This window comes from Portunus trituberculatus, chromosome 37 (genome assembly GCF_017591435.1).
Source record: "Portunus trituberculatus isolate SZX2019 chromosome 37, ASM1759143v1, whole genome shotgun sequence".
NCBI classification, from domain to species: Eukaryota; Metazoa; Arthropoda; class Malacostraca; order Decapoda; family Portunidae; genus Portunus; species Portunus trituberculatus.
This window is the reverse complement of record NC_059291.1, coordinates 8,834,570-8,861,415: the sequence shown is the minus strand read 5'-3', so window position 1 is coordinate 8,861,415 and position 26,846 is coordinate 8,834,570. Positions and strand designations below refer to the sequence as shown.

At 37.5% G+C, this 26,846-nt stretch overlaps 1 protein-coding gene across 1 annotated transcript; it reads left to right on the top strand.

The window, feature by feature from the left end:
• Positions 1–1,655: 1,655 nt before the first annotated feature.
• LOC123514060 (2',3'-cyclic-nucleotide 3'-phosphodiesterase-like) lies at positions 1,656–26,388 on the top strand. The gene is made up of 6 exons (XM_045271655.1): positions 1,656–1,695; positions 3,424–3,755; positions 7,711–7,832; positions 8,482–8,746; positions 9,652–9,817; positions 25,522–26,388. The coding sequence occupies exons 2-6, from the start codon at positions 3,456–3,458 to the stop codon at positions 26,187–26,189; spliced, it is 1,521 nt and encodes a 506-aa protein (XP_045127590.1). The 5' UTR covers positions 1,656–1,695; positions 3,424–3,455; the 3' UTR covers positions 26,190–26,388.
• Positions 26,389–26,846: the final 458 nt, after the last annotated feature.

Sequence of the window (26,846 nt, the reverse complement as noted above, 5' to 3'; positions counted from 1 at the left end):
AGAAATTTATAACTTAAAGCTTCATATTCCTTAACCTGAGAATTTGAATAGGTTCATTAGTTTCCATATCATATCATCACATATGTTGTTGCCTCTCATGTATGTGGAGTTTTTTTTATATGTAAAAGTGTGATTCCTCATGATATAAGAAGGTTCATCCTTTAATATAAGAAAGCACTGAAGTTAGGAAGAAACATTTATGCATATTTGTTTTCTATAATTATCTTCACCATTCTGTGTTCAGGAATAATTTCTTATGCTTTTATATACATATATTTTATTTGATCTCTTACATTTTCTGTCTGGTAAATACCAAAGGCGATCTATTATATCAACATTTTAGTTAAACTGCTATTGTATCATCCATGTTTACAATATATTAAGTTTCTTACAAAAGAAAAAAAACTTTTTTGTTTTGTTTAATAATGCAAGTATCCTACATTGTAATTAGTTATTTATGATCTAAGGTGAGTAAATGCAACATAACAAGTTGCAAAGTTTTTGTTTATGTATATTTTAGGAAACTGATTCATGGAACATTTCTGTAGTGGTGCACTTTTTTTGCTTTGTCAGTTGTCCATAAATCTAAAGTTATCAAACTAACCAATGGATTACATGCAATGAACATGTAACATTCCAACTACTTGAGCTGACATCTTTGCTATATAATCCCACTCCAAAGTGAACTGAATTTATAAACATGTGGTTGGATCATACAAAATAATTGTCTGTCATCTGATGTGTGGAAATTGGTGCTCATATCATGCACACTAATAATGCATTCTTAGTTTTTTATGTAACTTGTGTAATTATAAATTGTGAAGTTATATTAATAGGTAAGTAAGGTTAATCCAGTACAAAGTACATACATATTTTAATTATTTGAAAAAGTGACGAAAAGATCAGGGAAAGCGAGTAAATTAGAAAGAGCAGTGAATTACATGGAACAAAAGAGCACCCTGAAGTGGTTTGGGAGAAAAGGCATGATATGTATGAAAAGTGGAAGCCTGGATGGTGACCATCTCTCTCGAGGTAGAGTACAGTGTACAGGTGTGAATGTAAGGAATACAGATGGTGGTCTGAGTTCAGCAGCAAAATGTGTCAGATGTGTCATAAATAGAGAGGGTGAGAATGGAGTACCCTATGTGGCTGTGTGCAATGGCGCAGGAGTAGAGGTATGATTGACAAAGACAGGAAAAAAAAAAAAAATTGATTATAAGTTAGGGATTGATAATACATAATGAAGGAAATGAGAAGATTAGGAGAATGGCTGGTACTGCTGCTGGGACTATGCAGAGAAATGAGTGAAAGGGTAAAACAATGGAATTCGTAGAGAAGAATCAGGCGTACCAGATGTAGGGACAAATACTTTGGAGGGTACTGCTGATCTATTTTTTTTATTATTTATTAATTTGTTTTATTCATTTGTTAACAGAATTTGCTGTTCTAAAGACATACTCCGAAATTCCGAATCGATTGTGTAATCAAGATCAAGGTCAAAACTGAACCCGTTGCTAAGTGTACTGGCGGTAGCGGCGTATCTCATCAATTTTCTATGGTACGTAAACAAACTTCATATCATTTTTTTTCCTTCTTCTTCTTCTTCTTCTTCTTCTTCTTCTTCTTCTTCTTCTTCTTCATGCTTACTTGGAGTAGCTATTTACAATCACAGTCAGGGAACGCGTTTTACTGAAGGTCTCTTAGCAAGAATAGGAACTTGGTTGAGACATTGATTTATTGTCATTTGAAGTGCATCTTTGCTGATTCTGAATCCTCCTCACTCACTCTCAGAGCAACCATGAACCGTGTTACCGTTACCAGAATCAGTGTTGGTGAAAGTGGAGTTTAACACAAAACAACCCGTCTTATTTTCTCATTCATCCATAATGTGTTTGGAGAGCTAGTGGGAAAGTAGAGTCGGCATTACCATAGTATAGGCATCCTGTCACATTCTCAGCTGCGCGGGTTGGGGATTGCCAGTGGTCGTCAGATCTCAGGCAGATATACACTATTATCAATATTGCGAAAGATCTCTCTCTGTTACACTAGTAGGACGTGTGGTGTGTTTATATGATGGAATCTCTCTCTCTCTCTCTCTTACACACACACTGCATAGTGTAGTGGTTAGCACGCTCGATTCACAATCGAGAGGGCCGGGTTCGAGTCCCGGAAGCGGCGAGGCAAATGGGCAAGGCTCTTAATGTGTAGCCCCTGTTCACCTAGCAGTAAATAGGTACGGGATGTAACTCGAGGGGTTGTGGCTTCACTTTTCCAGTGTGTGTTGTGTGATGTGGTCTCAATCCTATCCGAAGATCGGTCTATGAGCTCTGAGCTCGCTCCCTAATGGGGAAGACTGGCTGGATGACCAGCAGACGACCGAGGTGAATTACACACACGTCCTAATAGTGAAACATGTAGCATTTTTGGTCTTCTCCCTTGTCGGACTACAGAACATCATGATCTCGATCTAGTAGTGTGTATGTAGAAGTTATGATTAGAGTCAGCTTTAATTAGATCAGAGAGAAAGAGAGAGATTTTTGCACACACACACACACACACACACACACACATCCTAATAGTATAGTTCAGAGATACTGTTTTTAGTCTTTTCCCTTGTCAGGCTACAGAATATCATGATCATGATGCTGTAAATAAAATATCAAGAGAAAGAGAGAGAGAGAGGTTGGGGGAAGTCCTTTCGCTAGAGTGACAAAAGTGCTTATCTAGCTAAGATCTAGCGACTACTGACATCCCCCTAACTGCACTGCTGAAAGTGGTAAGGATGAGATGTGGCATATTTTAAAAACAGAAAATTTCTAAGCTATCTTAATAAAATCCAACTTAACAGTGGGATGAGGGGCAGCTTTGCCCTCTCCAAATACTAACCTAACCTAACTCAATCACCCTCTCCTAACTTAACTGGGTGGGGAGGATTTGGTTTCCCTGGACTGCCTTGTTATGTTCATTTACTTGGCAATTGGCTCTAAATGATTGACATATTGGTCTGAATTCAATGGTACTGAATGACACTTATACATCATGAAAACACAGCTTTCATTGGGTGAACAAGAGATAAAAATGAGCATGTGCTATTTTGTACCAGAAACCAGCATACTCGCAGTACTGATTGAAGATGTGTAGAATTAAGAAGAAACACATCCATCTACATATCAGTGAGCAGTTTCCTCTCATTCTGGCAAGCTTGCTTGCTTAAGAGTGAAAAGAAACAAGATACATTAATATAACATAGCATAACATAAATAATAGGATAACAAAGGGCCACCAGGGCCCATCTAGATTATCCTGTATCAGTCGCACAGTGACCTCATCATCAGTACTTAAAGATACTTACAAGTACAAGTAGCTATTTGATTTCTTAAAATAATATTGAATTGCTCTTTTATTTTCAATATTTTCTTACAGCAACCTGTGAGTCTCTACAAGACGAGGAAAGTATGGGACAGATTTATAGCACAGCATCTTCACTCTTTAGCAGTTGGTCTAAAGAGTCCTCTGCAGTTGTTCATAAAGAAAATACTGCACCTGTGTGCACTCCAGATCTTGCTTCCTTCACACCATCAACATATCCCCTTGCAACACCTCGAAGAGCGCTGTGCCGCACCAAGAGGTCAGGCAGCCCCACACCAGACCTTGCAAGAGAGCCTCAGGCTAAAAGACCGAAAAGAGATTCTCATTATTTGAACTTTCCATTTTTGAATGATGATTTCACTATTGATTTTGTTAAAAAAAGTAAGGTAAAGTATTTCAAGAATTTAGTTTTGATTTAAGAATGAAATGAAATATTTAGTAATAGAACCATGTGATGATAATAACTTTAATTGTACTAACTGATGTGTTTATAAAAGGTGCCAGATAGCCAGTAATGCATTAGCTAGGTTTGTTGTTACTGCTGTACCTGCTAACAGTGATGGTGATTTTTTGTAATGATAATGGGGATAATGTTGACTAGCTGTAGCTAAACTCTAAATAATCTCTTAACTATTGCTTTGCTTTGCAGTTTTAAATATCTGTTGTTTTAATTTTCTAATCACATGTGTGTGGCACTAAATGTAAGGAATGTGTCCAGATCAGTGATGAGGTTAATAGTAAGAATTGGTTAGAATACTATCACTGTTTTTTGTGATGGGATTGTCGTAACCAGCAGTTTAGACTGTTGCTTTATAGAGCTGAACTGTGTATTGGAAAATATAAGATGAGTAAACAATCGCTTCCACTGTTCCTTGCATGCATGTTGTGTAAACTTTAGTAATCTTTGGATTACACACAGTGGTATTAAGCTTGTATTGGTTTTCTTTTTAACAATTTCAATTGCTTGCTTCTGGCCATTACTTTGGAGTAAGGATGGTTGGATGAGTACCATGGAAGATATACTATTGGGAATTAGAATTGTTTATTACTTTGTATCTACCACACACTCTCATATGCATAATTTATACTATTTGCCCCCATCAGCTCCCATTGGATAGGAATATTTCTGTGGATCATAGCATAGCTGCCCACATACATCCATAGCAAGCTCCAACAGTTTAAACTGGTTTACTGCTACCCTTCCCTTCCATTGTAAATGGAATAGAAAAGAAATGCAAGAAACGTTTTAGATCAATAATCATAGAGGAAGAATTGTGGCATTCGCTATGGGCTGAGTTGCTGATGATCACCTGCTTTTATTTAAAGTGTGGTCAATGCTCCCATAGTTCTCTATAGATGCCTCTCATGATGTCTTAATGTTCTGTATTTAAATGCTATCCATGGAATCTGGTGATGCACACTCTACAGAACAGTTATAGTAAGCTAAATATTCTTAATTAGGCTAGATATTTAGTTTGAAACATCTTCCACTGATTTCTATAGACATGTTTAAACTAGCAAATCCCTAAAAAGAGTTGAGTAAGTATTATTTGTGTTGACAAGATATTTTAGAATGACTATTTATTTATGGCAACATGAACTTACTTAGCTCTACAAGACAGAGCTTCTCCTCTTATAGAACAGTTAATTTTTTTTCATGATCATATTATAGTAGTACTAATTATAATCATTACTTTTGTAGGTTATATAATGGCCTCTATTTTAACTAACTCTTTTATTAATCGCTATATGCTTGAACATCAAACTATTGAGTTAATCTTGTGATGGCTGAAATCATGTAGAGATGATCAGACATGCTAACTTCTCCAAAACACCCAACAGACTCAAGGTGGGAGATATGAGTTTGTAATGCTGTTGAAAATCATCGATCTATACATGTGTTGTGGTTGATTGCACAAACATATCAGGAAAGCAGAACCTACATGTGAAAGAATGAATTGTATTTAAAAAAAAAGGAAGCAGCAACACAATGTAAAAAGATAATTGGCAATCCAAGGAAGATGTTGGAAGACAATGTTAACTGTATAACTTAAATGTATTAAATAAAGTCATCTAGGGAAGATAAAATAATATTAGTCTCAGAGTGATGATGTGGTCTAGACTTGTGATAATGTGCATAGTTTTTAGCTTGTTTTGCCGTATTTCTTCTTTGTTTGATGATTGTGGCTAAGAATGTTCCCAGTATTTTATTAGTTGGTATGATAACACACAAGCGATGTAAAGATTTCTTTCTGGCTGACCATGGTTCATGTGTAAATTTCAGATTGCTGGTGAATCTGGTAGTGTATTTAGACCATTGTAAATGTCCCAATTAAAGAGAGATATAATTAACTTGAACTACTTGAAGCATTTGCTTGGCCAGAGAATGACTGAAAGTGATAGTGAAGGTGTTATGTGCGGCTGGGTCCGAAGGATAGAGCAGTTTAGATTAGTTTGTATGGGAATTATAATGAAGAATTTGTGATAAGCACACATAGAAATGCCTGAAAGTTATCTTAGGACCTGACAGTCATAATGGCCTGACTTTTGATGTGCTTTACTTTAAACTTCTGTGCTCTGAGTTCATTTCTTAGTGATGGTACCTTTCATGGCTAGATTTATCTTGTCTTTGGATGAATTTTTCAGTGTTTCTTTGAGGCTGTGAATGGAACTCAGTAGAAGATATGGAGGTATTTGATTAAATAAAAAGATGGAGTGTAAGTAAAATGAAAGTGAAATGTGAAATCAAATTTATGAAGCATGGATTTGTTTGTTTAGGGTCTATGTGCTCTTCTGCTATGTTGATTAGGGCATTAACACTTGGTCTTGGCCTGTTTTTAGCAAGGGGTTCATGTGTATTTACAAGGAATACTTGAAAATCAGTGATGATCACCCTCCGATGTTTTTTTTTTTTTTTTTATACTCAAGTTGCAGTTGATAGTAAAATATCTAGACAACTTTCCTGTGATTTCATTCAAGTTAATGATAGTTAAGGTCTTCGTCACTTCAAGGTTTTGAATACATAAGAATGTATTTTCTGGTTCTGGATACAAACCATTTAGCCAGTGTCATTTTTATGTTTTACTAATAAGAAAAATTGAGTTAAATGTTGGCAATAGTAAATAATTAAATAAAAGTACTAGATAAAAAACTGAAATAAGTAGATTAGTAGCAAAACATATTTAGGATTCATGATTATGGACAGTGACAGAAAAGTAGGTACATTTGGCTAAAGATCAAATGTATGTTTGTTTCACATAATATCTGTTTCTTTTACATTCTTCGCAATATTACCCAATGTATCCTTGCTATATTTTAGTTTAATTCCATTAAAAAAACACATTTGCTGTTGCCATAGTAACCCTGGTAAAACAATTAAGGTAAGAATACGAAGGTATGGCTTTATTATGTTGCAAGAAAGAAGAAGAGAATATGCACTTGCTATGAATGCTGTGGCCAAGTCTTAGGCAGAGAGAATTATGTTTAAAATTCAGTTTTGAAAACAAAGTAAAAGAAAAAAATGTGTAAGAATAATAGAAAAACAGAGGGAGGAGTACAAATTTCAAAATGCATATAATTATATTATAGAGTTGTCCAACCCTTAAGTGAAATAATGATGATTATGGAGGTGACAGTAAATAGTTTGTGGTTGAAGGATAGATTTTTAGGTTTATAAGGAACAGAGTTGTTTTTATTTAAATCAAACAAAAAATCATGATTTAAATGAAAATTAAATATCCTGTATTAGAAAATGAAATCCAATTCTACAGTACAGGACAAGCATCAACTCTGCTTATCCTGTCTAGGTCCTGCTCTGATCCTGTATTAAGTCATGCATCAGTGAACCTTCTTTTACAAGACAAGTATTCAAAAGCATAGAAAATGAAAGTAAAGTCTTTATATTGATAAAAACAGCAGATGCAAATATGAAGTTCAAAGGATTTCTTTTTTGAATGAACAAGAAAATTATTAAGTATATTTTATTATTAATACAAATATAATTATGACAACATAGAAACAGGATTTGGCAATTTTGCTGGCTCTCTAAAAAGTGTAAAAGCGCCAGCCAAAGTTGGGGAGCAAATGCCTCGATACCTCCCTCTTAAAAGAAGACAAGTCATATATATCTGCTTCTGGAGTGCATTACTTCCCATAAAAGCATCCAATAAGAAGGGTGGGCATAGCAGAAGAGAAATTTTTTCAAACAGTTCACAATTTGATTTATTATTTCAATTAGCTTTCTTACTTATGGCAAAAAATGAAAGAAAGAAAATTTAGGCTGTGAAAATATTTTAGAATGAATAATATCTTAAACTTAAACTAAAGTGTATGTTTTATTAGGTAATGTTCATCATGAAGGGACTCCAAGGCTCTGGAAAAACTTTCATCAGCCAAGTCATCCAAGAATTATATAAGGATACCTGTGTATGCTCTGCAGATCACTATTTTATGCAGGATGGTGTGTAAGTAGTACACTTATTTGTTTTGTTCCGTAATATTCTCATATGGTGGTTATTTACATACTAGATAAATATTCCTTGATTTATAGCCTGACAACATAGGGTGAGCCCTTATGAATTAGAGAGTGTATTGACAATGGAGGAAATTGGAAATGGGAGCATTTACTTATCCTAGATCATACATGCATTTTAGAGGGATAATTTGATTCAGCGCTGCATTATGTATGAGATGCCTCATAACCTGGTTACATTGTGATTATTATATGATTTGTAATGTATCTTTATTGCTATATTGGAAGGCTTAGATCTTAGTGTAGGTATATCACCAAAAGATATGATTATATAAGTTTTCATTTGTACCCTGTTACTTTTTCTTGAAAAACCTAATTAGTATTCTAATGCAAGCAGGTTTTTATGACACAAGTGGGATGGCCTCTTACAATCTCATTATTTGTAGAATGCATTGTATGTAGTGTACACTAGTGAGTATACTATATTAGTTTTTTTGTCCTTATGCAGAATAAGTATTATTTAACATGATGGTTTTGAATTATTATTATTATTATTATTATTATTATTATTATTATTATTATTATTATTATTATTATTATTATTATTATTATTATTATTATTTACCACTTCATAATTACAGATATGAGTTTGACAGAGGAAAACTGAAGGAGGCTCATGAATACTGTCAGCAGCAAGCAGCCAGTGCAGCAGAGCAGAGTACTCATGTCATTGTGATAGACAACACCAACTTGCAACACTGGGAGATGAAATTTTATTTGAATTTAGCAAGGACTCACTTGTATATTCCTGTGGTGGTGGAGCCACAGACAACCTGGGCAATGCATCCTGTAGAACTTGCTGTGAGAAATATCCATAATATCCCAGAGGAAATACTATCTAACAAGGTGAGAAGACTGATAATCTACATTTCTGCTGACCAATAAACTCACTGAAGTCATCCATTCATTGTTATTGTAGCATTACCAAAGAACTGTTCATCTATATTCCTTTTAAGCTGTCATGGACTCGAATGCATAGTATAACCACACTATCAGCATAACATTGTTTTAATAATTGGCATGGTCAAGTTATAGCCCCTCTCCTCACACACACACACACACACACACACACACACACACACACACACACACACACACACACACACACACACACACACACACACACACACACACACACACACACACACACCACTATGATAAGTAAATGCAAATGTAGAAAAATAAAATTACTAGCTTTCCACTCCTGTTGCAAATGTGAAGTGACAACTCCTCAGCTTACCTACTGTAGTACTAACCTATTGTTTGATGAATGGAATTGCAGTGTGAAAGGAGATAAAACCCAAGTAATCAATCCCTCTCTACTATAATGATGAGTGTAAGTGAAAGGGGAATGTGCATGCATGTGTAAAAAACACCTAGGGAAATATATATAAAAAGGATAACATTTTCAAATGTTCCAATATGGTTGCATGCAGACTGTGTGAAACTGTAATATCATGGCAGGAAGTTGAAACAATTGAGGCTTGCCCCTTTGGCCAATAGGTTCATTCCCCATGTCCATCTCCCATATTTATAATGGATTAATTTTTCAGTTTTGTAATGGAGAACATATATCTTCATTTGATTATAACAAAGTGTAAATCTTTTGAATTTATTTAGTTTTGTAAATAAGCATCTGTTTTCTGAGGTTTTGTAATGTCTCCCACACTTGTTTGGGAGAAATCCTGTTGTATGAATTTTTAATTTATATATGGGTTGTTATTTTATATCTCCCTTTCTCCTGTTTTCAGATCAAAGCATACCAACCAGTACTACCTATATATTATGGATGGTTTCTAAATGAAGTAGATTCAGAAGAGATTTGCTCAGTTGGCTGCTCATGGCTCCAAAAAGCTATAGGAATACAGGACTTTGTGGAACACTTTTCACAGGCTCTCCAGGCTGACTCTAATGAAGGTAGGCTAGATTTTAATGCATTTTTTTTTCTTTTCTTTTTTTTATAAATTTGTTGCATTGTGAATTGTGACTGGATAAGATAAAAAAATTTCATTCTGTCACGGTATTTGTAAATACAGGCAACCCCCGTTTAACGAAGGGGTTACGTTCCTAAAAAACACTTTGTTAAGCGAAACTTCGTTAAGTGAACCGATTATAACAAGTTTAACCACTGATTTGAACTTCCATTGAGAGTAAGCAAAGCGAGAGTGCATCATAGTACAGTAAAAGGTTTAATGAAAGTAAGAATTATGAAGTTAAACATTTAGGTAGTTTAATTTAAGTCATTATAATGTACACTAATGTATGTATGTATGTAACTTTATAATGTTGATGATCTTAACTTTATGAAGGGAGGAAGAGTGAAACGGGAAAGACACTAACCGGCAAACTGTGGAATGTAAACAAAGTGCGCATCATTGTACTGCATACAAAACTTATGTACCACATTTCCACAAGGCTTTCCATTTTATCCATTGTAGAGTCAAGAGTTCAGGTGGTTCTTTTAGTTTGCAAGGAAGATACGATCTCACCAGCCTCCTTAATAGAGTCTGCTGACTTGAAAATAGAGACAGTATAATATGGAGTCAAGATAGTGGCCAGCACTGCTATAGTTTTCTGGCCTCTCTCATGTCTGTGAATAATATCTAGCTTTATTTGGAGAGTAAGAGACTTCCTGGTCTTCTTATGAACACTAGGCCAATTGCAGGGCGTTTTGGTGGTGAGTTGGGCTAGGGAAGACAAGCTGCTGCTGAAGCTGGTATGTTTTGACTGGGGAGTGAGTGTTGCGCGTGTTGTCCACGAGAGGCTTGATCTTGATCTTGATCTTTATTCTATAGGTGTCCCAGGATTTTTCCTGAGGCAGGCCTTAGTACCAGCAGCTCCTGGTGTATTCAAAACCCTGTCAGCTTGTGTGATATGGTGGGGCTTTCAAATTTTGAAAAAAATTACCTGGATAAAACTTCGTTAAAGTGAGTTTGGTGTTCATTAAACGAGCAGATGGTAGTAAAATGAAACCTTTGTTGTAGCGAAATTTCGTTGTGTGAACCTTTGTTAAACGGGGGTTGCCTGTGTTACAGAAAATGTGGTAATTAATGGATTGTGCTAAATCACTGTTGATATAATTTTGTAAGGTAGTACATTTGATATTATTATGTGTCAGGCAATACCAGTTTCAGCTTGTACTGTTGGTACTTGCTTGTAGGCTCCTTTTACTTGAGCAGTTTTACTTGCATGGATTTCCTATATGATTTATGAATCAGTGAAGTTCAGTGAGACCTGTTGTGTGGCCAGTATGTGAAAGGTGTCATTGAATTTCATTGATTTATAAACCATGCAGAAAAAAAAAAAAAAAACCCATTGATGTGAAGGCAACAGTGCTGCTGGTCATTGGTCACTGGTAGTATGGCTCAAGAGATCAACTCTCTGTTCCCTCCTCTCTCTAGTTCTTGCAGTCTCCTTCCTTAAGTTAGTATTGAACCCTGATACTTGGACCCTGATAACTCGGATTTCGCAATAAGTCAGAGTTGAACTGCTTTCCTGTTTTTTTTTCCATTTTTTCCTGTATCTCGTTTTCTATTGATATCATTAAAAATCTAATTCCAACTGATAATTGGATTTTAGTTGTAGTTTAAAATGATACCAAACAAAAGTCAGTCAGAATTTAAACCAATTTTATGTAAAAAAAAAAAGCACTTTTCAAGATATTTGCTCTTAAAGATTTTTCATAATTTCGTCCTTTGCTATTCATCTGATTGTTATGAAATTTTCACACATGATTGTGTATATAATAGTGACTTCATGGAGCATGATAGGGTGATAATGGATCAGATCCCCGCTTCTCTAGAATAGATTATTCATTTGTATGTGAGGGTTGGGAAGGTGCCATCAGCAGCGTCACAACAATCTGCTGTTTTACTACTGAACTGGACATTCTCTGAGTCATGATACAATAAAGTATTTATTACTTGTCTGGTCCAGCTTTATACATCTGTCTGAACATAATGTTTTGTAATAGTGTTATTGTGAGAGTAATATGTTGTATAGGTGTGATGAAGGTAGTGAGAAAAAAAAGTGTTTGAAAAGATCATAGCAGTCTTATGAAATAGAGAGATAGTGGAGAAGAATGGCAGTGAGGCATGGGGTACTACTACCACTTATTCTTTTCTTTTCTTTTGTTTATTTTTATAATTTTCTCTATCTTATCTATTAAGTCTTATCTATATATCTATGTAATCATAAAGATATAAAATGTTGGTGCCATTTTTTGCTGCTCAGCACCATAGAATGCCTCTATCTACTTTACTCTATTTGTTTATTATTGTTCCCTCTTTTCTATACCTTGTCTACAACATGTTTTTGAGGGATTTACAATATTCATACTTTGGTGCAATTTATTTATTTGTTGCTTAAAGCTTTTCAATTGTACGTTACACAAGTTTTTCCTTGATATACTTTTAATGATTATTTGTTCATTTGTAACATTTTTTAAATGCTTCTCCTTGTTGAATTGTCTTACTTGTATACACACACACACACACACACACACACACACACACACACACACACACACACACACACACACACACACACACACACACACACACACACACACACACACACACACACAGAGAGAGAGAGATAGAAGGTTGTAAAGAGGTGTTCGTAAGAAAAAAATAGAAATGAGGAAGAGAGGAGAAGATATAAGGAATTGTTGGAAGAGGTGAGAAGGAAAAATGATGAACGGTCTGAAGAAGAAAAAGAAAAGTTTTTTTGGAGAGTTATAGGAGAGAGAGTCAGAAAGTGGTATGTGGAGAGAAGGAATGCGGAGGAACCCCTAGAGGGAGCAGTGGGTGGACCGTAATGTATACTAATATAGATGGGATACTGTCAAGCAGATTGGAATTGCAAGACTATATGATGGTGGAGAAGCCTGATATAGTGTGTTTGACTGAGACAAAATTTCATGAAAAAACAAAGGTAAATTTGGATAATAAATATAGTATATGGAGAAAGGATAGAGAGGGTAAAGGTGGAGGAGGAGTTATGATTATGACGAATAAGGAGATAAATGTGGATAAAATTTGGTATGGGAAGAACAACGCAGAAGTGATAAGCATAAGGATAAAAAGTGATGGAAAATTAATAATCATGGTGACCTATGTACCTCCTAAAACAAATTCATGGACATTAAGGGAATATGACAATATGATCAAGGATACTTTACAGAGTTTGGAAAGTGTATTATCTGGAAAAAGAAAGGTGATACTAGTAGGAGATTTTAATTGTAAGGAGGTGGATTGGGAAAATCTAGTAGGTGGTGTTGGAGAGGAAGCATGGGGAGAGAGATTCCTTAATCTAATAATGGAAAATATGATGGAACAGAGGGTGAAGGAAAATACTAGATATAGAGGAGATGATGCCATGCCATGAGGATAACCTCGACTCTGTGGCACTGAGTGATAATGAATTATTAATCAAATACTGCGGTATTTCATTAACAATTCACTATCACTCAGTGCCACGGAGTCGAGGTTATCCTCATGGCATGAGTGTATATGAATACTAAGATATGGTATCCATTGTAGCAGGCAATAGAGGAGTGGAAACAAATATCATGGGGAAAGACAACACACCAAGCTAATAGGGTCACAAGAAGAAGAAGTGGCTGAGTGGCCGCGAGTCTTCCGCTTCGTCTGTGGCTTATCTCATCTCTGCTTTATTTTTTGGTATTCCATGTAAGATTTCACTTTATGCATTACAAAACAATCCTTTCTTGGGGGCAAGGTTTGTAAAAACCTAATAGACATGTTGTTTTGTGAACATAAATGTGAGAATGTGAGAGAATTTGTACGTAGCTCCTCTAACTTCCAATGACTCATATGACATCATAAAAGTAGTGGTACACCGGTGGCACAATATGCTGCCAAATGTATATATAATTTTTTTTTCAACACATGTGGTATGTTGGGGATCAGCCCAAAATACATCCTCCCCTATTTCCATTATTTCCTATGGGAAAATTACGTCCGCTTAACAAATTTTCACTCTACGAACAGTTTGACACCCCCTATCCTGTTCGTTAAGCGGAGTATTACTGTATGTAATCTTAAAAGAGTTGTAATAGTGGCATACCAAAGATTCTATAAAGATACACGAGTCCAATGGGCAGGCTGGAGAAATCAATCAGGGAGTGGATCTAACAACAGATGGCACGTAGGTCGAAGGCAGGAAGGGAATGAGGGATAGTGGGGTGCCCATCAGCTGGAGAGGACAAGCACCTTTACAAGATTCAAACAGTCAGTCTGTCATGGGAAGGAACGCAAGTCACAGCAGCCATCGCTTGCCTCCGCCTAGGCCATACCACGCTCAGTGCTCTCTTGCACCGCCTATGTCTGTCCCCGATCTCTTCTGCCCTTGGTGTAGGACTACCTCAGAGACCACCGAACATTTCCTGCTTCAATGTCCACACTTCCTTTCCCACTGCACTGCACTACGCTCCCTGCTCTCCGCCCTGGCCATCACAACACTCGACCTGCCCACCCTCCTACCGGTCTCAGATGTCCACCCTTCCTGGCAACCTGCTGTCCTTCACCTTACCTGTGCTTTCTTGAGGAAGACAGGCCAGCAACCATGCCTGTGATCCCCACACAGGACTACCCCAGGGGTCATAAGAATCCATAGATCTTCGCGGCCATAACACCAACAACAACAAAGCAAGCCACAACTGTTGTTGCCTTTGTAGCAAAAAAGAAAATATATATATATATATATATATATATATATATATATATATATATATATATATATATATATATATATATATATATATATATATATATATATATATATATATATATATATATATATATATATATATATATATATATATATATATATATATATATATATATATATATATATATATACACATATACAGGCAACCCCCACTTAACGAAGGTTCACACAACGAAATTTAGCTACAATGAAGGTTTCATTTTACTACCATCTGCTCGTTTACTGAACACCAAACTCGCTTTAACGAAGTTTTATCCAGGTAATTTTTTCCAAGTTTGAAAGCCCTGCCGTATCACGCAAGCCAACAGGCTTTTGAATACACCAAGAGCTGCCAATACTAAGGCCTGCCTCAGGAGAAATCCTGGGACACCTGTGGAATCAAGATCAAGATCAAGATCAACCCTCTCGTGGACAACACGCGCACCACTCACTCCCCTGTTCAAAACATTAACAGCATTGCTGTTAATGTTTTGAACAGGCTCAACTTACCACCAAAACGCCCTGCAATGTGGCCTAGCGTTTCTAAGAAGACCAGGAAGTCTCTTACTCTCGAAGTGAAGCTGGATATTATTCACAGAACGAGATAGGAGAGAAAACTTTAGCAATGCTTGCCACCATCTTGCCTCTATTTACTGTCTCTAGTATTTTCAAGTCAGCAGACTATTAAGAAGGCTGATGAGACCGTATCTTCCTTGCAAGCTAAAACAACCACCTGAACTCGTGACTCTACAATGGATAAAATGGAAAGCCTTGTGGAAATGTGGTACATAAGTTTTGTAAATGATACAATGATATGCCCTTTGTTTACATTCCACAGGTTGCCGGTTAGTGTCTTTCCCGTTTCACTCTCCCTCCCTTCATAAATTTAAGATCATCAACATTATAAAGTTACGTACATACATACATAAGTGTACATTAAAATGACTTAAATTAAACTACCTAAATGTGAAACATCATAATTTTTAATTTCATTAAACCTTTCACTGTACTATGATGCACTCTCGCTTTGTTTACTCTCAATGGAAGTTTAAATCAGGGGTTAAACTTGTTATAATCGGTTCACTTAACGAAGTTTTGCTTAAGAAAGTGTTTTTAGGAACGTAACCCCTTCGTTAAGCAGGGTTTGCCTATATATATATATATATATATATATATATATATATATATATATATATATATATATATATATATATATACATACAGGTAACTTGATTTATGCGATAGATGTGTTCCAAGAGGCATCGCATATATCAAAATTCATGTAAAACAAACATGTAATTCTCATAAGAAACAATAGATAATAGGGGGGATGCAGGATGTGGTCCCCAAAAAATCGTACAAAATATTCTATTTATTAACATGTTTTTATTATTTACCATTCTAAATACTAGAAGTGTATTTAAAGTAAAGGGAAAAATAAGAAATAATAAGAGAAAGTAAGAAGTAAGAGAAAACAACAAACAAAGAATACGTAAAAAAAGCACTCACTGCGTCACTGCCTTCACCACTCACACCACAGTCAGTCACCATCTTCCTTTGAGCTCTAGCACTTTATCAAAAATCCTCTTATCAAAAATAACCCCACATGCAGAAGAAGATGAAGGACGTTTTGCAGCCATCTTGGTGAATTATAGGCAGATTGAAGAGATTCCGTCTGTACTCACTGCTGGCAGACTGCACATGAGACACGAGAAGAGCGGGAGCTGGATCCAAGATTCTTTAACAATGTCCGAGCAACTTCTTGCCGCGAAATGGCATCCATGAATGCTTGGAGGGACAGTAACAAGGTTGCTATGAGGTTGCTCTCAGGCTGCTGGTAACACCACCTCTCCAGGTGGTGTTACTGTCTTATATATGCATTTATGTTCACAAAACAACATTTCTATTAGCTTTTTACAAACCTTATCCCCAAGAAAGGATTGTTTTGTAATGCATAAGGTGAAATCTTACATGAAAAACCACCCTGGAGGGGCTGACAGTGGTGCCGGGGGTCTGTGGCTCCCTGACAGGCCTGGGTCGAGCAGGGCAGCTGCGTGAAGAGGCGTTGTGGTCACCCCCACAGTTGCAACACAGCGGGACGACTCTGGTGCCAGCATGTATCTTCTCCAGGCAGCGGGAGGAAGGATGACCCCCAGAACAGTACCTGCAGTGCAGCGCCGACTTGCACTTCCAGCTCTGATGCCCGAACCAACAGCAATGGCCGCACAGGTCAGGCTCAGGGTTGTACAGGCCCACGTGGAAGCGGCTCAGGCCGTGGAGGTGTACTGAGCTGGCCACGGCCCCTTCAACGAGGCCCAGGAGCTGAGGGCGGGGTTCACTGTGACGACGCGCCTTTTGAGCCAAAGGAAGGCCTCTGGCGTGGAGAGAAGGTCAACATTGATGGCGGTAGACACGCCATGAACGATGACCATCTGCTGCCGGGCGTCAGGGTCGGCTGGGGTCATGGTACAGAGGTTAACCCTTTGTCTGGTCAGGTCAGGGGAGACCAGGGGGTTAGCAGCAGCAGTGAGACAAAGCTTCTCCACTCCACCAACAGGAAGTTTTACCTGGCCTGCCGCAAGACAGGCGTCTTGGCTATCCATAGGGGAGGCTGTGAAGGTATGCTCCTCAGAGATGACCTCAACTCTCCTCTTCTTTGTAGGGTCTTTGTTCATACAGAACGGAGCGAGGAAAAGACACATCCGCCAGCACACGGACCGTGGGTGCTAACTGTCTTTCATAGCTTTCCTCTAGTAATGAAAATTAATTAAAGTGGCAATTTTCCATTGCTTAACACAGAAGAGGCCAATATTTTGGGTGCAAGTTGCGATCGTAAGCTCCCCCCACCGCCTCATAAGCTCCGTCCACTGCCTTCACTTTTTTTTTTCTTTTTTTCTTTTTAGTAGCGGGATGGATCTGTGCTGCCTTCTCCAGTCTAAACCTCATTGCTTACACCCAAAGCATTGACCTCTCTTATGTTGCAAAGACGGGTTCACACGTGCTAATTTGTGACTGAAATTATATGTAGGTAGAGTTTCTGACTTATCTTCTCTAATCGGAAAGTGTCAAACGTAGTGACTAGAAAGCATCGACTAGTTGGCACCTTGGTGGGAAGTGAAAAGACGTTTTCCTCCTGTCACAGTGGTTGCTCTTTTGGCATACTGGAAGAGTCAACAGAAAAGAAAATGCCTGTGGATACATCCCTGGCTAAGTAGAAGGAAAGAAAGGAGTGTCTACCACACCCTAATTGCGATCAAATTAAATCTTGACAAGTCTTCAATCCTCACCTCCAACAACACCCTGCATTGAGGGAAACAGTTCTTGTAGATTGGTAGTTACTTCTTCGAACGAAGATTTGCGTTTTTTTTTTTTTTTTTTTACTGTATAATTTATTTGTGGGGTCCCAGATGTTATTTTTCCCTCACCAACTCTAACATCTTCTCTATACTTAGAGACCACATTTTCAAAGTTTGCTCTGTGACATCATGACGTAAATAAAGTCGAAAATCGACCATTAAGACCAACATGTTGGTTTTGTTTTGTGACTGCTTTCTCCAGTCGCTAGGCACCAATTTTGAGTTGGAAACTCTACCTACGTAAAATTTCAGTTGCAAGTCGCTAGAAGTTTCGACTGTGCCCTTCTAGTCGGAAAACGTCATACATAGCGACTGGAAAGTATCGACTAGTTGGTGTCTTAGCGGAAGTGAATGTAAATAAACAGCTAGATACCCACCAAAATGTCTTCCTTCAGTGACGATGCTGAAGCAGTGGTTGCTCTTTTAGCGTACTGGAAGAGTCAACAGAACAAATGCCTGTGTATACGTCCCTGGCCAAGTATAAGGAAAGAAAGGTGTCTACCACACACTAATCTTAAGAATATGCACAATTGCGATCAAAGAAATCCTGACAAGTCTTCAGTGATCACCTTCAAGAACAACTTCCATTGAGGAAAAACAGCTCTTGGAGAATGGCAGCTATTTCGTCAAAGGAAAATTTGTGCAAGCTTTTTTTTATTTTTTAAAAATTTAATTAATTAATTAATTATTTATTTATTTATTTATTATTATTATTTTTTACTGTATTATTAATTTCTAGGATCCCAGATTTGTTCCTTTTTCCTCTCCAACTCAAACATCTTCTTTACACCTGGAGACCACATTTTCAAAAGCTTAATCCGTGACGTCACAATGTAAATAGTCACAAATCGACTAACACGACCAACATGGTCTTGTTTTGCGATTGGTATCTCCAGTCGCTAAGCACCGATATTTAGTTGGAAACTACTGTCTTGCAATTTCAGTCGCAAATTGGCATGTGTGAACCTGCGTTTAAGCACTGGGAAATAAGATTTTTCACTAATTTTTGTTTTTGTAATTTTTGTCTGCGTTAAGGTGGGTTCACACGTGGCAATTTACGGCTGATATTTTACGTACGTAGGGTTTCCGACTCTGAATCGGTGCCCAACGACTGCAAAAAAGCAGTCGCAAAACAAAAACAACATGTTGGTCTTGCTAGTCGATTTGCGACTTTATTTACGTCGTGATGTCACGGAGCAAGCTTTGAAAATGTGGTCTTTAGTATAGAGAAGATGTTAGGGTTGGTGAGGGAAAAGGAACACATGTGGGATCCCAGAAATGACATACAGTAAAAAAAAAAAAAAATAGATAAATAAATAAAAATAAAAAATAAAGTTGCGGAAATCGTCGTTCGACGAAATAGCTGCCACTCTACAAGAACTGTTTCCCTCAATGCAGGGTGTTGTTGTTGGAGGTGAAGATTGAAGACTTATCAGGATTTAATTTGATCGCAATTGTGCATAGTCTTAAGATTAGCAATTATTTTTTTTTATGACAAAGGTAGGTTTATTTAGAGTGTGGTAGACACTCCTTTCTTTCCTTCTACTTAGCCAGAGATGTATCCACAAACATTTTTCTTTTCTGTTGACTCTTCCAGTACGTCAAAAGTAGAGTAACCACAGCTTCAGCATCGTCACTGGAGGAAAACATCTTGGCGGGTAGCTGTTTGTTTACACTCACTTCCCGCCAAGGCGCCAACTAGTCGGTACTTTCAAGTCACTTTTCGACTAGAAGGGATGAGTCGGAAACTACGTACATAAAATATCAGTCACAAACGTTTTATTTGAAACGAATCTCCAGTGAGATATATATATATATATATATATATATATATATATATATATATATATATATATATATATATATATATATATATATATACACACACACACACACACACACACACACACACACACACACACACACACACACACATATATATATATATATATATATATATATATATATATATATATATATATATATATATATATATATATGGGACTGCTCCTGAGTCAGGTCTTTGTAACAGCAACTCCTGTATATATATATATATATATATATATATATATATATATATATATATATATATATATATATATATATATATATATATGTGTGTGTGTGTGTGTGTGTGTGTGTGTGTGTGTGTGTGTGTATATATATATATATATATATATATATATATATATATATATATATATATATATATATATATATATATGTGTGTGTGTGTGTGTGTGTGTGTGTGTGTGTGTGTGTGTATATATATATATATATATATATATATATATATATATATATATATATATATATATATATATTGTATATTGATAGATAGGTAGATAGCTAAAACGGGGAGGTGAGATTTTTGTCGCGCGAATCCTTAACTCAGCGTCAGCGACTCAACCATCACTCACTCACACTCAGTAGGCGCCATTGTTGTTGTGCGTAGCTGCGTTCCGTGTGGCTAGTGTCGTAAAGAGGTCCAGTGCGTGACTTCTCGTAAAATTCTGAAGCTCTGTGGATTGTTTCGTTCGAGAGATTTTCCCATGTAATAGTAAGAGTTAGAAAATAGTGCACAGTCCCGTGACATGCAGATGTGGGGAGGAAACAAGCAACAGGAGGGCAAATTGTGGCCGTTTGGTGAGTGTTGGCTTGATTAGTTATGAGTTTCACATTTTTTTTGGTGGGTTTATATATAACCTTTTTTTGCTGGTCGTTGTCTAAATTCATAACAGGAACAGCACTGTCCTCATGGCTTTAATACTAGTCAATTCTTCATTATTTTGCTTACAAAACGTCAGTCAGTTGGGATAGAAGTGGCCCTGTCCTATGACGGCTGGTCCAGAAGGGGCGGAGAACCAGACGTTGGTTGTCATTACAAGTGAGTATTACTGTAAAGGCGGGTTCACATCTGTGACTGAAACTGCAAGTCGGTAGAGTTTCCGACTGAATATCGACTGACTGGAAAGACCAACATGTTGGTCGTGTTCGGTCGATTTGCATCACGGTTTATGTTGTGAGGTCACAGAGTATAAGCTTTGAAAATTGGTCTCCAGTTGTATAAATAGAAGATGTTAGCGTTGGTGAAGGAAAAAGAACACATCTGTGACCTCAGAAGTTAATTATGGAGTAAATTAATAATAAGGATATTCTTACAAATTATTGGTTAGGTTAGTTTTCCTTCTCTGCTTCTCTGCACCGTCCATTGATGATGTCAAAGAGGCTGTGGCAAAGTTAAGGGGTGGAAAGGCAGCTGGCATCTATAACATCAGTGCTGAGCTGCTCAAAGCGGCGAGGATGGGGGTGAGGCTATGATCCATGGGTTGCATGCTGTCTTGACTACTGTATGGCATTCAGGTATCATTCCTCCAGACTGAAAAAAAAGGGGTTGGTCATCCCTATCTGGAAGGGAAAAATGGACTGTCAAGACTGCAACAACTTTTGCGGTATAACACTGCTCAGCATACATACCAGGCAAGGTGCTTGCTCATTTGCTGTTGATGCCTATCTGCAGTCACCTGTTGAAACACCAGAGACCTGAACAGTTTGGCTTCAGGCCTGGTAAATCAACAACTGACCAGATCAAAGCCAGATTCCTGCAAGGATTATCAGTCAGTTAACTGGCCTCTACTCCAGGACTTTAAGTGAAGTGTGGAGGGTGCATGTCCAGCTAATCTTTCTTGTGAATACGGGAGTGAAGCAGGGATGCGTGCTTGCTCCATCACTTTTCAATACTTGCATGATTGGGTACTAGACAGAGTTGTAGACCAAAGTCATTGTGGAGCATCTGTTGCCAATACAAAATTACAGATCTTGTTTATGCTGATGATGCAGTAATCTTTGCTTAGTCACTGGAGAGACAGGTAATGGCTCTAGAGGCACTGCTTGAGGAGGTGAAGCTCTTGGGACTCCAGGTTTCTTGGCCCAAGAGCAAGGTTCAGGTGTTTGTAGGCTTACTTGATGAAATGGTACAGTCTGTCCATAAGTATGACGAGGACATTGAGATCTTGGAAAGTTTCACGTACTTTGGTAGTGTATATAGTGTGTAACAACAGTAGGTGGAACTAGAAAGTTGTGCAGTGGATTGGCCTGGCCCACAGCATTATGGACTCGCTCAACACAAGCATTTGCCATTGTTATTATCTGTGCAGATGGATGAAGATTCAGATCTTCAAGTCACTGATGATCCCTGTCTTACTCTATGATTGTGAGACATGGATGATGAACACTGATCTGAAGAGGCGAATGGATGTCTTTGGTACTAGATGCCTTTGCAGGATCATTGGGTACCGCTAGTATGACTTTGTGTCTAATCAGCGATTGCTCCGTGAGACTGATTTGAGGCCGATTACCTGCATAGTTTGTTAACGCCAACTGCGACTATATGGGCATGTGGCATGCGACCTGGAAGCCAATCCAGCATATTGGGTTGTCTTTGAAAGGGATAACCCAACATGGAGGAGGCTAAGGGGACTGTGGCAAGTTGATTCTTCTTGCTGGGAGTTACTTAGTATGGGAAGGGAGCCTGCATGCGGACTTGCGAGATGGGGACTCGCGAGGTGTGACCTCCTGGATTGGCACCATAGGGTAGGCAAGGTGATGCGTCCCCCAGGGTATGCCCCCTGTGATTGATTGATTGATTAGTTTACCTTCTGGTGGGGACCTATTGTAGACATAGCTCTTCCTTTTTGGTAGTTACAAATTATTATAAGTTCTTTGAGAATTATCAATTTAATAAATAACACAAATTAAGTTATCAGCATTGTCACTGGAAGAAGACATCTTGGAGGCTAGCTGTTTGTTTACATTCACTTCCTGCCAAGGCGGCAACTAGTTGATACTTACCAGTCGTTTTGTGTGACGTTCTGACAAGGAGGGCTCGGTCGATATTTCTAGCAACTTGCAATTTCAGTTGCAAATTGGCATGTGTGAACCTGCCTTAATGTATGGGCTGAGTTGTGTGCCTTATGCAAAAAGTGGTGGTGCAATCTATCATGAGTGACATTACTCACCAAATTTCAACAACAAAAGACGAAGTGTGGAATGTAGAGCTCTCTGAAAAGCATCCACAGACTTCAAAGCAACAACACTGTTAGATGATGAGTTCCACACATTAACACACCTGAAGCTGAAGAAATGTTTATGGCATTCAAAAGATGGATGCAAGTGAATCAATTTGAACCTGTGTGTCGAGTTCCCCCATGATGCCTAGGTGATGCTGGTTGGTGATATTTGCACCATTAGGAGAAGAGTTTGTTGACTTGGCCTTATGAGTAATTTTCATAAAGGAATGATAATTAGTTACATATTCCTTTTCCGATGTGTGATGGTTGGTGGTACCGAAACCCCGTTTCCCTCATCATAGGCTGCTGCGAAGGTGATTTCATGGAGGAAATCTGTGAATGATGATGATGCTGGTTGGGATTTAAAAAGTTGCTGGTGGTGGTATTTTGGTTAATGTTTGCTATTGGTCCTTGTCAGTAGGACATGAAATGACAGCTAGTCTTACACCATACTCTCACTTCAGGATGGAATTTATTTTTTCTGATAGTTTTTGACTTGCACTTCATTTTGGTTGCAAATCAGTATTTTCTTTTAATGCTATTCTCCTCTTCCCCCTTCCTCCCAAAACATGGTCTATTGGTAATTATCTAATAAGACCTTCCTCCCTATCATCACCAATCCCCTCCCCCAAGGAACAGCAAACTTGGGGACCATGATGGAAAATGGGGTTTTAGGGTAGGGAAAGCAAAAATAGACATGCTTCTGCAATTAGAAAAAAAAATAAGGAGAAATGCCATTATTTCACAAAAGTTCCATTTTCTGCAAAATATTAATATTTGCCAACAATTTGCTACATTTATGGTTGTATGTGCTACATTTAGCAAAAACCAAAGAAGTACCTAACCTAACATGTAATCTAGTCAGTGGGGGGCTGCAACCCCCATCCCCCGGAACCTCCATTTACTAACCAAACCCTAACCCAACCTAACATAATCTAGTTTTTAAGCCAAAAGCTCTAGACTAGCAGAGGGCACTGTACCCCCGCCCCAGTTACTAGCCAAATCCCACCCTAACGTAATTTTCGAGCCAAAAGCTTTAGACTATTTGGTAGAGCTATGTCTCCCGAACATCCCCATGGGGAATTAACCAAACATTTAATCTAACTTAACCTCATTTTAACTTAAATAGAGAAAATGAAAGTTAAAAGTTACACTGTAAATCAATTTAAGGAGAAGTTTGTGATTTTTAGCTAAATAAAGCACATACAGCCTCAAATATAGTTAATTGTTGGCAGTGCTGCTTCACAACAATATGGCAAAACTTGCTGCTGCTGCAGCACTTAAAAAAATGTCATATCTGGTATTACTCACAGTATTGGGAAGCAAAATCAACACATGATAAGTCAAACAAGTATCTTGCATATCTGGTGTATCTATGGTAGAACTTAAAAAAGCAAAAAAAAAGCCTGAACTCAGTCCAAGCAGTATGTATCCATGGTGAAAATAACTTACCAACTGGTAGAAGCTGATGTGTTTCACCCTCTCTCATGAGAAACAAATGCAGTGTTACCTACTGTACATATTTTCACTGTAGTGGTTCTGTGTGTTACCCTTCGCCTCCCCTAGGCTAGAGGGGCTGTTGATTTAATATTCCCTCTGAGATAACTCGCTCCCTTTCTTCCATCCTCACTCACTCTCATGTTATCACCAACTGTCTGAACTTTCTGCCTCATCTTTTTTTTTTTTTTATGTATGTAGGGGAGAGAGCCAGCCAAGGGCAAAAAAAAAAAAAAAAAAATGAAAAAGGCCCACTTGAGTGCTGGCTCTCTAAAAAGTGGTAAAGCGTCAGCCAAAATGGGGGAGTAAATGCCTCGATACCTCCCTCTTACTGATCTTTAAGGTGTGGTACAAATACCTTACATTCTATCTTTCTAGTAGTATATATTGTATGCCATAAAGAAATTTATCATCTCTTTCTCTTCACAATGCCTCCTCTGTTGCCACCACCTCATCTACTGCCCTTTATTTTTTCAGATACCTAATAGATATCTCATATTACTACCATTCTATTTTCATTAAGTTGCAATGAAAATTATATTAGAGGAAAGGTATGGCAGTTAATTCTCACTGCAGTCACAGAGACAGTGTGTGTGTGTGTGTGTGTGTGCGCCTGTGCTAACTACAACTCCCACTCTCTCCCTCCCATCCTCCTACATTCCCCTGCTGATGCCACATTTTTTTTATGTAAGAGGGGAAAGCTGGCCAAGTGCAACAAAAACAATTAAACAATGAGGGCCACTTATATGCCAACCCCCAAACAAGGTCAAGAGAGTTAAATATTGATTGATGGTCCCAACATTGTTCATTCAGTGAAAATTTATGAAGACTATGCATTGTTTAGGGGTTGTCATCTTTGGTGTTGCTAGTGATGTTCATTTACCTTTGTAATAAGATTTTGTAAATTGCAACTTGGCTTTTCCAAGTAGATGAGAAAATGTAATTTTTTTTCTTTTATTTGTTTCAGATCTTTTCAACTTCTTTGCTCAAGACTTAGTTGCTGGCAGACGCCGTTTGCTTCATGCAACTTCAAAGTTCACTGCGAGGGGAAAAACTATTGGTGCCAATGAATACATTAACAGTCCAGTTGTGAAACAGTCATTGGGAAAAGGGTTTAGATTATGTATAGTAGGTTTTGTAATTACTACAAGAACTATAGGAGCAAGACTCAAACTATCCAATGAGCAGTTAGAATTATGGTCTAATGATGATAATGAAGATCCTCCTGTGACTCTGATGAATTCTGGGGTCTTGAAAAAGCACCAATTCAGTCATTCTGATTTAGATAAGAGCAAAGAAAAACTGAAATTTTCAAAGTTGAATGCCTCTGTTTGTCTCCCAACTGTGGTTGAGAAGGAAATTTTCTATGATGAGGACAGATTTTGCCCAACATCAGGAAAGGGAAGTCGTGCTCATCTCACCCTTGCTTGTACCCCTGGGATCAAACCAGTCACTACAGGCTTTGATCTTATTCTTGCTGTGAAGTGTGAACAACGAATGCGTGGTGGTGAAAACCAAAAAGCTGAAACATACACAATTGATGGAGGCGTATTGATAAATTATGGTGAAGGAATTTGGGTTGTGTATCCAAACTCTGAACTATTAGTATCCTCCTTATTTTCAACATTTCTGTAGAATACTATGTAAAGAAAACTATGTTTAGATGATTGTCACAGAGTTCATGAAGAAAGGATCAATGAATCAGTGAGGTTTTAGCCATGATTGATAAATACATTATGTTTAAATGAGAGTACAAAGTGGTTCAATGAATGCTGATGGCATGATCTCACAAAACTGGAAATTTTTACAGCTAGAATTAAAATTTTCAAAGAATGTTGAATGTATTCATGCAGTATATGTTAACACAGTATTGTCTTAGTACAAACAAAGGATATTACGTATATAGGGGACCTCAGTAGTGTATGCATTAAAGGGTTGCCATCATTAGTGTTTCCAGAATTTGATAATTTGATATATATATATATATATATATATATATATATATATATATATATATATATATATATATATATATATATATATATATATATATATATATATATATATATATATATATATATATATATATATATATATACACACACACACACACACACACACACACACACACACACACACACACACACACACACACACAGCAAGTCCTTGATATATGGTACTTCTTTATCTGGTAAATTCACAGTTACGGTGTATGGAAATTTCTACCCTCGATTTGATATACGGTAAGAAAAATTCACAGATATGGTATCCGCTCATGTCATCGGAGAGGGT

Coding starts and splice junctions, on each gene's coding strand:
- LOC123514060 (XM_045271655.1), top strand. CDS start 3,456: ATGGGACAGATTTATAGCACAGCATCTTCACTCTTTAGCAGTTGGTCT. Junction 3,756..7,710: donor ATTTTGTTAAAAAAAGTAAG/GTAAAGTATTTC, acceptor ATGTTTTATTAG/GTAATGTTCATCATGAAGGG. Junction 9,818..25,521: donor CCAGGCTGACTCTAATGAAG/GTAGGCTAGATT, acceptor TATTTGTTTCAG/ATCTTTTCAACTTCTTTGCT.